The sequence below is a fragment of the Marmota flaviventris genome, chromosome 9 (genome assembly GCF_047511675.1).
Source record: "Marmota flaviventris isolate mMarFla1 chromosome 9, mMarFla1.hap1, whole genome shotgun sequence".
Taxonomy (NCBI): domain Eukaryota; kingdom Metazoa; phylum Chordata; class Mammalia; order Rodentia; family Sciuridae; genus Marmota; species Marmota flaviventris.
This window is the reverse complement of record NC_092506.1, coordinates 22749445-22763817: the sequence shown is the minus strand read 5'-3', so window position 1 is coordinate 22763817 and position 14373 is coordinate 22749445. Positions and strand designations below refer to the sequence as shown.

Sequence of the window (14373 nt, the reverse complement as noted above, 5' to 3'; positions counted from 1 at the left end):
AAATAAAGAAGTACTTGGTTTGGGATGGAATCCTGATGAGCTGATTAATTTTTTTGGTTTGACTGAAAGTGGGTCTCTTCATATGAGATTAAAATTATTGTGAATATATTTCAAGGGCAATGTAAAAAAAATAGACCATTATTTGAGTAGCATCTCTGGTAATTATAATTAAGTGAACCTTTAAAAATGGAGTCAGATGAATTATTCCCTTCCAGGGCACAATCATCTTTCCTCCAAATCACAGAAGGCAGGCATTCTCTGATGGGGAGCGCCTCACTCCATGAGATAGTGATGGAAGGATAGATATGGTAGGGCCTGAGGCTGGAAAGGTTGGGGAGAGAAAACATAGAAGAAAGAAAGAAGGGAGAATTTTTAAAAAATTCTTTTTTTCCTTTCATTATTTAAAAATTCTTTTTTTTAAATTATTATTGTAGAGCATTATAATTGTACTTAATAGTTGGCTTCATTTTGGCAAAATCACACATGCATGGAATCTGGTTTTCTCCATTTCAGTCGCTGGTGGGCCCACCTTTCCTCCGTTCTTTCCTCCTCCCATTCTCCTTACTCTGTTCTGCTGATCTTCCTTCTACTTAGGGACTTTTGCTCATTGTTTTTCCCTCAGAGAATAAAAAAGCCTCATTGTGTTTATTTTAAATCTCAAAATAACATAAAACATAATTTTATGCAAAAGTGAAGAGTTTTTTTTTTTAACATGCAAGCTTTGTGTATAGTTGTAAACTGAACTTAATGAATTTAGGCGTGAGGAGCTGAAATCGTGAGCTCTGGCTCCAGCTCTGTTCCCTTAAGGGCCTTTCCCTTCCCCTCTCTTCGGGAGAACTGGGGATATGGAGAATGGCCTGTCCATGACTCACAGCCTCCGCCTTCACATCCACGCCCCTGAGTTCAGCTCCAGCAGAACTTTATTCATGAGGCTGGATGGTTTCTAAAGTTTTTACAACTCAAAAATGTTTTGAGTTTTTATGAGAATGATAGGCAAAAGAAGTGAGTTATCTGTCTCTCAGTTTATCTTATGCTTTGAAATGACTAGTAGTTTCCTATGTTATATCCTATGTAGACATTTCTTATCAGCATATGGTTTTATTTCTTTTCCTTTTTGGGGGGGACGGTGGGGGTTACCAGGGATTGAACTCAGGGGCACTGGACCCCTGAGCCACATCCCTAACCCTATTTTGTATTTTATTACAGACAGGGTCTCACTGAATTGCCTGGTGCCTTGCTAAATTGCTGAGGCTGGCTTTGAACTCGAGATCCTCCTGCCTTAGCCTCCTGAGCTGCTGGGATCACAGGCGTGCACCACTGCGCCTGGCCAGCATATGGTTTTATTTCTAAGGGAGGAGTTCAGCAACTACAAGAAGGTGGTTTTAATAAATCAGCTGTATTGGTCTAAATGTTTTTACTCATTTATTAGCAGAGAGGCCTTCGGTTTATGCCAGGCATTGTGCTAGGTGCTGGAAATATAAGAGTGACAAAGATGACAAAGAATGATCACTGTTTGTTAGGAAATTGGGACTCTTTATTTCATACATTATGGCAGGCTCCTAATAGGGTTACATAAAAGGTCTCCAGGAATGTCCCCAAGAGACTAAGGAGCTTTTCCTTGGAGGAAATAGATCATTAAAAAATTGTCCACACAGGCAGCGGCACCACTTGAATCTTAAACAGTGTTACATTATTGGCAAGGTGGGGAAGGGTGACTGCAATAGAATTTTATAATGATGAAACCTGAAACTTAGGAGAAGTGGCTGTTTATTTGGAGCAGAGGTAGGGTAAAGGAGAATCAATATACTCTTTTTGGTTTATAAAACTAGAAAAATTTAAATAATACCCAAATTTATATAGATAAGACTTGTTTTCTGGCATTTTCACAGTATCCCCAGTCACTTAGGGGAGATATTTGAGGAAAGTTTTTCCGAAGTCTATGAATAGTCTTAGAGGAAGACTGTTAAATTTAAAAAGGGGGGGGGGGTGCAGTTTGTTGAGCAAAGTGGAAAAAAAAAAAAAAGGGATGGCCAGAACTAGAAGTGTGTTGAATATTGACACCCCTGGTTATCCGTGACATGTTGAAGTCTGAACATTAGAGAAGCCCACTGAGGCAAGCATATAAAGCAGGGTTATTTAAAAAGGGGGAACACAGACTTCTCCTGTGAGGGAGAAGGGGGCCATAGCTGGTATCCTGGTATCCCAAGAAGCGAGGTGTTCTGCCCTTTTTATATGTCCCAGGCTTCCTTTGTTCTCCTGCCTTTCCCCTTTATCTTTCTCCTTCCTGCCTATGTGACTAGGCCCAGGAATGCTGGGTGGGAGGGCCCAGGGTGGGAAACTAGTGGGCTGAAGGGGGAAGGGCAGGATGGAGTAGGACACATCAACAACCTTATAGCTCCCTGGTGTGGAGGGGCAGGCAGTTCCTGGGACAGGTTACCTTAGCAACAGGTTGGAGCAGGGGCAGGTTCTTGATAAGGGTGGAGGAAGGGCTCTGAAGGAATTCACATTTCAATTCCTCAGGGGACAGTCTCCAACTTCCCAGACTCACTCAAAATTGGCCTCCTTGATTGGACCTGACTTGATTTACCTATCTACACTGACTGCTTGTGTAATTCTGGCTGAGGTGCAATATGATGCTCTTCTGAATGTGTTTATTACCTCTATTGATTTGAACCTAAACCTGTGTTAGTTTTAATATTTAGGGGTGTTTCAGCAGCATCTTGAGACTACTTGTGGGTACAGTTCCTTTCCTGTCAATTGCAGACTCTTTGAACTAATTCAGAATACTCTGAGTCTAAAATAGCAATGTGACTGTGGAAATAGAATATCCATGATTATAGGTAAGGGAATGGCTTGAGGCTCCACCACTGAGCTACATCCCCAGCTCAATGGATTCGTTAATTCTGTATTGTCTTTAAGAACTACAGATTTTACTGTCAGACAATTATACAACATTTGAATAAACAGAGAGCCTAGAGGGAATGCCACATTGTCATTCTTCACAAATTTAATTGAAGTGCTTAATGCAGACCCAATAGAAACAGACTAAACAGGTGAGAAAAAGCAGTAAATTTTTATAAAAGAAGATCAATAAAGGAGACTTCACTACTAGAAATATTAAACCCTGTCTTAAAACTCATACCTAAAATTAATAAGATAATAAACAGACTCTATTTCTGGAATCAGAACCTGGAAAGTACAAGCTGTCCAATGACTTTACATCCTCGTGGCGATAAGTCATTGACCCATCATTGGAAGGGCAGGTTCTTGGGTGAAGCAATTCCCAAAGGAATAACACCCCAAAACTGCTGGCTGATCACATTCCACAGTTTTGGCAACAAAAGTTTCCTTGCCAGCATTTGAGTGGCTCATATTATGTCTGTTGAAGCCTCCAAATTCTGTTTGTGTATCTTTATCCTGCACACCTGTAGGGTGTTGACTGTATCTTATTACTGCTTCTACTCTGGGAAAAAGACTTGCCCAGAGGCTATGTCATTCTTTGGACCTTTGTGGTAGGCAAGGATGTGGACACCCAGAAGCACCCACTCTGAAGGCTTTGATGAAGTGCTCATTCTTCCCTACAGGAGCTGTTGCTGGGTTGGGTCTTGTGAAAAACCTTGCTTGGAAGGCTGTGAAGATGGCCGTACAGCTTACTCTGTACCATGTGTGTCTGGTGCTTACTACACCCTTGTGTAGTCAGATCATTGTCCATTAGTCTGACATTCTATTGGGACAATAAGAGGCAGAGTGGTAGGCTGTGGGAAGGGGAAAGATGTGTACCCTTAAATCACTCCCCTAATTCCTAAGGAAGCCACCCATTTTATCCTAAAAGCCAGCTTTTTGGAGTACTTGTCATAATTCTTGTCTGATAGCCTGGGCCCAGGGAGAACTGTTCCTCTTCTATTCTTACATATGTGTGCTGCTATTTTTGCCCCATACAACTTTATGGTGGGTGTGGGGTCAGGTCATGAAAACCTCACAACCCACCAAGGGCCTCGTCAAGAGCATGTACATATTATGATTCTGTAAGGGTAAAAGAAATTGAAGTTAAAGCGTAAAAGTTAAAGGGTAAAAGACCGGGTGTTGTAAAGTTTCTAAGCTGCAAGGTCTGAGTTAAAATGTAAAGGATTAGGTATTGTTAGGTTTCTATGCTACCTGCAAAACCTGAAATTTCTGTAGCTGTTAAGACAATGCTTGGAACTGCCTAGTAAATATTTCCCCTGACTGTTTGGTTGTTTAATAATTGAAGGGGTCTATGTGGTTGCACGTAGGCCTTGCAGGGCCTGAACCAATCAGTTTGAATGTGTACCCCGTTTAGAAATGACCTATCACTCCAGCCTGACCTGTTCCCACCAATGAATGAACTAATCATATTTAGGAGTTGTTGTTCAATTTTCCCGCGCCTCATGATGATTTGTTCTGATGTATACAAAGCCCTCCGCCCTCCCCAAAAAATGTACTCAAGCAGTGCTCAGCCCCTGCTCGGAGCTCTGGGCTGCTTTCCCTTCTTGAGTAGGCACGGAGCCCCAGCATGCTGGTTCAATAAATCCCCTTCTGCCAATTGCATGAGTGGTCACTTGGTGGTCTCTTTCTCCGACGCTTCGCCTGACCCTTACAATTCTCAGAAAGGAAACGAGGGGGCTCGTTGGATTCTTCTGAAGAGGCATCTTCAAAATGGTGGTCAAGCAAGGCTTCTCTGAGAAGGTAGCATTTGCTCAAAGACTCAACAGAGACAATGGATGCAGAAGAGCACTCCAGACAGGGAATAGTAGGTGTCAGCACCCCAAGGGCCTTTGGAGCATATTCTGTGTTTAGGAGTGTGAGCAGCCACCATTGTTGGAACTGGAGAGCAACTGGAGCAGTTGGAGATGGGATCCCAGAAGCGTTAGGCTGAGACCAAAGACTGCGGCTCTTACTCTGAGTGAGATGGTTTGTGAGGAGGGGACTGATATTATCTGACCTATGTTGAAAAAGGAAAAGGCCCGTAGTCAGAGACAATGAAGAAAAGTAAAGAAGAAAAAAGCAGTGTTGACTGGGCCAGAACAGGACTCTGGGGAATCCAAGTTCAAATTTTTAAACTTCCGAAAAACTTACTCCAGAAATCATTTACTTGTCCTAATGTGAATGTAAAGAAAGCTTCCATGGGCATTTATTATTAAATAACATTCTTTGCAAGAGTGTTGTTGAATTGTTTTCAGAAGCATATCTGCACAGGACTACAGTAGTACAAGGACACTCACCAAGTCCTGTAAGTTCTAAAAGAATGAATCTGACACAGGGATTGTGGGATTACTTTTATTACTACAGAGAGATTTTCCTGAACCTAACGCTAGTACAGAAAAATACTTTGTTTTTTAAAATAAATAAGTCAATTTATCTTATTTTGTACTTGAATAAATTTTTACATACAGCAAAAAGTATCCTTCAGCTTTTTGTTTTGGGTCCCCCCATGTGAATCTTGAGCTGTAATGGAGTTAGTGTTCTTTAGTTACTGGTGGTAAGTTCTCTTGAGTCATTTCTAGTAAGATGTGCTCTGAGCTCTAATGAAATAACAACTCTGTGCCTAACTCTTCATTATGTAAACACACATACCTCATATATACTGCAACAGGAAGAATACCTTTAACACCAAACAAGGTATTTTCTTGGTTGATTTTTCTTCTCTTCAATTTATGCATGAATTTTTACCTAGGGTCAATACTTTTCATTGAGTCTAACCAAGAATCCGGTCTCTCCTGAACCAACTCTTTAGTTTTAGACATAAATCCATTTAGGTCAAGAATGGATACTTCCTATGAGGATTAATCCTGCAAACTCTGTGATGAGCTGACATTGACTTTGACTGAAGAAAGATTTATTTTTGGAAGCAGGATTTTAAAATTAAATCTTTTGAATTTTCAGCAGGTTTCAAAGAATAACATTTGTAGGGAGGGAGGCTAGGGATTGATGGGAAAGGGGGACCTGTGTTTATGGGATTCCTTCTGTTTGTCCACAGATATCACTTCAGCCCCACATTCTAAGTTGGGGGTGGTACTTTCATTTTCACAAGAGGATGCTGAGGTTCAAGAAGGACATGTGACTTGCTTAAAGTTGTTTTGCAAATAAGTTGGAAATAAAATTGGAACCGATGTCTGGGTGACCTCAAAGCCCACTCTCTCTCTTCAAGGGGGCTGACTTGTGAAGGCAGAAGTAAACATTATACCTTACCTCAGATGAGTTTTTGTTTCTCTAGGGTCTCATTTCTGAAGCTGTTATTTCCTTCAGCTCTGTTTGGACTTTAATAGTCCTGTGCAAAGGAGAACACTGAGGTCTTTCTCATGTCATTTTAGAGATTTATTACTCTGTATTTTGTGTGGTTTTAAAATGTAGTGGCTATTAACTGTTAACCAAGCTCCAAAATTACAATAAGGTCATATTCATTTTATTTCCATTTTAATAAGATGGACTTTTTGTTTTAATATATCACACTTTAAGGTATTTTACGACATAAAGACTTCCTCTTGAAATTATAAAGCATCAATTTGCAATTAAAATCACAAAGCCAGTGATATTTAAAGCGTATATAACATTATGATATGAATCATGTTTTATTATTTGTACCTAAGGGTCTAAAAAGTAGTTTTCATTATTGATATATAAAAGGAGAATTGATTAAGGAACATCAGCGGGCTCTGTGACGACACTGGAATTTTTAATTGCTGAACTATTGTGTTGACTGTATAGCATCTTTTAGATGGTCTCATGATTGCTTAAAATTATCCTGGTCTAAATGTCATATCAGATTGGGAGGAAAAAAGAGAATGAAAGAATAATGCTATCAAATGCTCTAATCTTAATTGCTATGTATTAATTTTCCCTATCTTTCCTCATTTGTGTGTGTGTTTTGTTTTTTTCTAGAAGAAAAATTCAAAGTGGAAACAAGGACCATTGCTGTTGACTTTACATCAGAAGATATTTATGATAAAATTAAAACAGACCTGGCGGGTCTTGAAATTGGCATTTTAGGTTTGTATTTTTGCTGCATTTGTACTCTTGAATTTATTTTTTTACTTTACCTTTGTTTACTCTTTGGATGTTAGGTATTCAGGGGTAAAATGACTAGTAAGAAGAAAATTGTTTTATTAATACAATCGATCATCATATGACAATAGTCTCTGTGTGTTTGACTCTTTATGTTAATTATACATTCCTGGCAATTGCTCAGTTTGGATTATTTTATTCCCAGTTTCATTCTTTATAGATTATAATATAGCTATATCTGAAGAGTCCTTTCAGATGAGTGTGAAGACCCATTTGTAGTTGGGAAATTAGAAAAGTGTTCTTAGCCTTTTATTAATCATTCCTTACCTAGAAACCTTTTTTGATGTTTTTCTTTCCTGTTTCATCCCCATGAAGGTTTAATACCACAGGTATTCTGAATAGCTATTGTTTTATCCAAAAAAGAATAAAGTTTACACACACACACACACCCCAAATGGAATATGCTTGGTTTATAGAGACTGCTGATTCACCTATGGTCTCATAAGTGGCACAATGGGGAGTGCATCTTTGGTTTGTTTTTTTCTAAGTCCACTAGTCTCTTTTATTACACTCTCATGTTAATAAAAACAGATGTGTTTGCTGAGATAGTGAACTTTGTAAATAAGGAGAAGATTCACCACAAGATATCAAGAGGGGAAATGGTCTTTGATAAGTTCTCTAGCATTCTTCAAGAGTCATTTCTAGAAACAATATCTCTAGTCTAGAAAAATACTTTATTACTAAATCTCTTTATCCCTGTGCCTAAAGTGGGGGGAACCTGGTAATTATTCTTGTTTTCTTTTTTGAGCTACAAAAGGAAAATAATGAAGAAAAAACAATTTTTACCCTTGTTTTTATTTTTACTTTTTATTTTGAGACAGAGTCTCACCAAATTGCCAAGGTTGACCTTGAACTTTTGATCCGTCTGCCTTACACTCCCAAGTAAAAATTTATGTTTCCTAATATTTCTTTAGTCATAAAGACCTATTTTCCTTTCCTCATCTTACAAAAGAATTGTCTTTTATATAATTTCTAGATAAGATAGTTTTTAAAAAATCAGCTACACAAGTGTAGCCTTCCATGGTACACTTGGACTTATGGTTGACCCTGGCTTTGACAGGGTCAAACCCCTGTCTGGTGCATCATACTTCATCATACCCAATCCTCCCACACACTGCACTCTCACTTATAGGAGAACCAGTAGGTGAAAGATGAATGAAATCACGGGTCTAGTTTTTGCCTTTGTGTTACATGTTCTTCTGAAAATACACATGTTGCTGGAAAGTCTTTTTTTTTTTTTTTTTTTAATTTTAGGTGGACACATATCTTTATTTTATTTTTATGTGATGCTGAGGATCGAACCCAGTGCCCCATGCATGCTAGGAGAACATTCTACTACTGAGCCACGACCCCAGCCCCAGCTGGAAAGTCTTTTACAAGTTCTTCTGTAGCTTAGATCTGGAATACATTAAGCACCACTAAGATATGTAAAAATCTTGACTGTCTTTAAACTTCCAAATTAGCAACCATAACTTACTGGTTAGGATAGATGCTGCCACAGTTTATCCCAACCTCCCTTCAAACCGGTGATGGACTAGGAAATGAAGAAGAATAGCTTAGGCAGGAAAGGGGGTCAAGAATCTACAACGAAAGGAGACTACTTGCTTTGACCTTGTGTTATTGGAGAATGACTTACTTATAGAAGTAGTACATTTCATCATAATTGTATTCATTTTAGCTGCTTTTCACTGTGCAATTGTGAAACTATAGATAATCTGCAGATAGGGCTTTGGAGACGGAAATTGTTGGGCATCAGATTGGTGCAGGACTGGAGTATTGGACAAGGTACCTTCAGCAACTCTTTCCTGACCCAGAAAGACTTTGATTTGAGTTTCAGTATGATAACTAAATCTGTTAAGGATGGGAGTGCAGAGCACATGGTTCCCAACCATTTTCCCCCCATTTCTAGAATCCTAAGACTTGGGTTAGCACATAAGCATTGGCATTTGGACATAAGCTCTCCCGGGCCTCATATTCTAATTCAGCCATTATTCTTGTAGTCTAGCCTCTTAGCAAGTTACTTTGTACTCCTTTTCATTCATTCATAGTCATTAATTCATGGGTCAATGAACTGGAGTTACAACAATGAATAAGGAAAGCTACACTACATTATTTCTATAGTATAATATTTTAGAAGGCAGGGCAGGTGTAATAAGAGGGTAAAGGGGAAGGGGCAGTTGATTCAGGGAGAGATCATGATGACCTTCCCTATTCAGTGGGATTCCAGAAATATTCAGGAAGTAGATGAAGAGGACTTTGTGAGAGATTGCAGGTGGGATGAAAAAGAGGGAACTCATGGATGACTTCCAAGTTTCTGGGCTTCAGTGTTCACCTCAATAATACCACTTACTAAAATGAAGACTCCTGGAAGAGGAGTTTTTATGGGAGTGAGGATCTTTTAAGTTTGGGCTTTCTAGGAGAGCCACAATGGATTGTTAGTGTGATAGTTGGACATGTAGGTTTGCAGGTCCAGTTTGGAGATTGATTATCTAAGAGTAGTAATTTCATGGAAGCAGTGAGACTAGGTATCATCATATAGAGAATGTAAAGAGAAAACTGAAGGTAGCTCTTTTGTGTTTCATTTCTTCAATCAAAGCCTGCCAGGAATGGATAGCATGCATGAAGGAGGAAGCTTTTTTTTTTCTTCTTTTGCCTCAATTCAGCACTGTTCAATAGAATGATTACACAAGCCACATATATAATTATAGCTTTTCTAGTAACCACATTTTTAAAAAAATAAAATGAAATAGATGAATTTAATTTTTAATAATATATTTGATTTGAACCTGCTATAGCCCAAATGTTATCATTTGGACATATAGTCAGTATGAAAAACTTATGAAATATTTTGCGTTCTTTTTTGTAACTAAGTCTTTGAAATTTAGTGTGTATCTTACACTAACAGCACACTGCAGTCCTGACTAGCCACATGCACAGTAGGCATATGTGACAGTTGGCTCCTACGATGGACATCTCAGCTCTTGTTCATCTTGGCTGTCTCTCATCCTCAGTTTTGTGGGAGAGCCATAAATATAATTTCTAGATTTTTTTTCCCAGTGTTTTAAAGCAGTGGTTCTCAGCCAAGGGCAGTTTGGCAGTGATCAGCAGCATTTCTCATTTGTCACTAACTTGGGTGGTTCTACTGGCCCCTATGGGGTAAATGTTAAGGATGCTGCTGAGCCTCCCACAGCAAATTATTATTGGCCTAAAATATCAGTAGAGCTGAGACTGAGAAACCTAGCTTTAAAGTTACTGTCATTAAACAGTTTGAGGGGCTGTGGGTGTAGCTCAGTGGTAGAGTACTTACCTTGTATTTGCAAGGCCCTGGGTACAGTCTCCAGCACCACAAAGACCAAAAAAAAAAAGCCAACCAAAAAACCCAAACAAAACTGGTTCTGATTAAATACTTATATATCTTTAAGTTTTGATGACAGATCAGTAACACAAGTAATTATAGCTAATGTATACATACTCCTTGAAAGTGTACAGTGGTACTTTGATGTATTATCTCACAAACTGGGCTGTAAGTTTAGTTTTCTTTCTGCTCTGCCACAACTGTCTCTTCAGTCATCCACATTTATTAGGTAAAATATTATACTTATGTTGCATTATAATTTTGAAAACCATATCTGTGAGCAGAATTTTATCTTACTACTTGGTCGTATTCCAGTTCTACAGTGTCTTCTCTAGTATGGTCTAATCCTCTAGAATTTGTGAGGGGAGTCTGATGGGTTTTTTTTTATTTTTTATTTCCCCCCACCTGTACCATTACCTGGATTTCTAGCCTCTTCAACTTATTTCCCCCTCCCTTATCCCCATGTACTCTCACCTCTGCTCCTAAGGTAAAAATCATTTATTCTCCTTCCTCCTTGCTTCTTACAAATCTCACCTTTTATAGATTTCTCTAAGATATTCTATGTATAGGTTAATTTCTAGTAAGACCTAGCAGTCCACACTATACTAAGTCATAAGATTTTTTTCCTACTGAGTATTAATGAAACTAGTAATGATAAAAAGAAAAATAAATGACCAAAATATACTCTATTTGTTTGAAAAGTATTAACCTCCAAACTATAGTCAGTGCTTAATAAAGAAAATTAATATTTTTTGAATTACAAAGGGAAATGCTAAAACCCTTTGTCATGAAAGAAACATTAAGTTTTCAATGAGATAAGTGGAAAGAAAACAGCCATGTATTGTATGAGTTTATCCTGAAAGGTTACCATAGTTTGATGAGATTCTAAATGCTTAAGGTGGGATTCTTAATTCTATTATGTTAAAAAAAAAAAAAAAAGTAAGCATGTCTTTTTTCAGGCAAATATTAAGAAATACAGATTTAAGAAGCTTATAAAACTTCAACTATTTGGAGAAAATGACATCCTTACATCTTTGAATAAGCAAAAAATTGGTTAACAAAATATGATTGCTATAATGTTTAACTTGATCCTCAGGCGAGACTCTCCTCTGTGTTCCAAATTGGTTTGGAGGGCTTTGCACAATACATTGCAGGGAGGCGAAATTTACCAAGGCCAAAGGAGTAGCCTTGGATTTGAAATATGCCACAGACAATACTTTTTTTTCAAATTCCACTACTGTGGCTCTTTTAACTTTGTAAAGGTGAGATTCTTTATTCTGGAAGGAGAAAGAAAGATCCTCTTGGAAAAATATAGTTACTTAGTTTGTGATTCAAATTTTAAAAGCTCCTATAATTTTAGTCACGCTAGACAAGAATTTTCTCAAATGTTCTGAAGGTCCTTTCCACCTAGAGTGTCACGGTTTATGTCAGTTGAAAAATTGAGAGTATGAGTGAGTATCAGATGATCTGTGTTGTCATCCTGGCCAAGTGTGTTCAGAACTATATGTCAGCCATTGACTTCTTCTGCCCACACGCATGGCCCATGATTTTAAGAGGCCCCACTTTGACAGCAATAATATGTATCGATAGTAAAGCTGAACTAGACATTGCTGTGCCCTTTGTAAGTGATAATTGTCCCACTAACGTACTAAAAAGATAGTTTAAGGAGAGATATTCATCAGAGTTAAGATTAGTCAGTTCGCTGTGTATATTTAGGTTTCCCAAGTTAGTTTACAAAAGACCCAAGTATTAGCTACTTAGGGAAAAAGGAATAGTTAGCTTCCAAATGGCAGATTCCCAGATAATTGTGTTGGGATCGAGAAAGGGCTTCTTTGTAGTTGAGTCCTCAGAGGATCAAAGGAAGAGGAATAGACATTGACCTAGGAGAAGGACCCAAGGGACCACAGAACTGTGCTGAGAAAGCTTGTGTAGGATTGGTTGGAAGGAAGAGAGAGTGGGCATACTAGGAAATTATGCGGCTTCCCCTTCCAGTTGATCAAGGAAGTTAGGAATAGAGGAGAAATCCTCACTTCTGTAGGGGGTCTAGACATATATAAAGTCTACCATTAATAACAGTACCTCTGAAAAGACTGATTACAACTGTCATTTACATCTTACTGGGATTGGTTTATTCATTTGATCATCTGTCTACTTCTTCCTGGATAGTCGCTCTGAGGAAATTTTAGTTAATGAAAGGTTGGGAAAATCATTTTGAAATGGAGGATAGATTTAAGAAGAAAATTGAATTGGCAGACTTGTGATCAGTGGGGTGCTTAGATGAGGAAAAGAAGAGCAAAATAAAGTTCGTTTAGAAGGCACCAAAGATAAACTTCATGTACTTGGAAATACCACCACCCCTTTCCTTTTTTTTTTACCACCCCAAGTGTAAGCGGAGGCCATTAGGCCAGGAGTATAGAAAAAATTGTGGGACTGTATAGGATGATAGTTTGGGGAGGGGTGGAGTTTCTCTGCCAATGCCAGGGTATGATTCTTGTGCTTTTTTGAAATCTTAAAGACACTTCTAAATCTTCCCTTTTGTAGTATTGCAGTCACATTCTGTCACTAACCACCTAGAGTTAGCATAGATACCACAGGTTCAAAGGCAGTTTCCAACAAGATTGTCCTCACTTCAGATGCTAGCTGTTTACAGGTCCCTAGGCCATCTGTACTTTTGACAAATTCCAGGGTCCCCGCGGTTTCCTCATGTTTGACAGTTAGCCGGAGCCTTTTACAGAGCTCAGGAAAATGCTGTATTCATGACTAAAGTTTATTTATGAAGGATACTAGCAGGCTGAGGAGCTGAGGAGACATAGAGCAGTTTGGGAGGGTCCTGAGCACAAAGCTGCTTCTGTGCCCTCGTCCTGTGAGTCAGGACACCCTCCTGCACATCTGTGCTTTCACCAGTGAGAAGCGTCACCAGGCTTCAGTATCCAGAGTTTGTAATGGGATTTCATTATGTAGGCATGATTGATTAAATCATTGGCAATGTAATTGAACTCAATCCCCTGAGCCCTCCTCCCTTATCTGAAGATTGAACTGGCTCAAAGCCCCAACCCTCCAGTTTGATAGTTGGTCTTTCTAGTGACCAAACCCTATCCTGAGTCATCTTGTTAGCATAAACTCAGTTGTGATCCAAGGGTCTACCATTAATAACAAAGAACTGCTCTCACTGAGGGTATTCCGAAGTCTAGACCTCCAGCCCATTAACAGAAGTCAAAGAAATTCTTTATTATACATCACCTTTCCTTTCCTATTAAAAAGTACTTATGGGGGCTGGGGATGTGGCTCAAGTGGTAGCACATTCGCCTGGCATGTGTGGGGCGCTGGGATTGATCCTCAGCACCACATAAAACTGAAAAATAAATATTAAAAAAATTCTCTCTCTCTCTCTTTTTTTAAAAAAAAGTACTTATGGTGTTCAATATGATATTTCAGTGCATGGTATTCAATGGTATATCTGTCACCTCAAACATTCATTATTTTTTTTGTTTTAGGATCATTGAAAATCCCATCGGCTAGTTACTTTGAAATATACAATTAATTGTTGCCAACCGTACTGTGCTATACAACATTAGAAGTTATTCTTCCTTTCCAACTGTTCCCCTGTGCCCACTTACTATCCTCTCTCTATTCCTTTTCTCCTGCCCCAGTCTTTGGTAACCACTATTCTATTCTCTACTCCTATTTGTTAATTGATTCCATCAATCAATCGTATACTAACTCACTAAACAAGTAAAATTTCGTAGCTATAGTGGTAAATGCAACAGACATTGTTTCGGCTTTCATGGAAGTTAGCCACGGAATAAGTAGTTGGGAATGTGTTGCATGTAATGAAAGATTATGTTATTGAGAAAGTTAAAACTATCACAGATGGTCTCCCCAAGAAAGTAATGTTCAAGTTGAAACCTGAAAGCGAAGACTGAGAAGGTTTCCTGGTT

The 14373-nt window shown here is 38.6% G+C and overlaps 1 protein-coding gene across 1 annotated transcript in view; it reads left to right on the top strand.

The window, feature by feature from the left end:
• Hsd17b12 (hydroxysteroid 17-beta dehydrogenase 12) overlaps positions 1-14373 on the top strand; it is a 148336-nt gene that overhangs the window by 86030 nt on the left and 47933 nt on the right. Inside the window, exon 4 of the mRNA XM_027936716.2 lies at positions 6898-7005. Coding sequence (XP_027792517.1) covers positions 6898-7005 — 108 coding nt within the window. The remainder of the gene's footprint in view (positions 1-6897; positions 7006-14373) is intronic.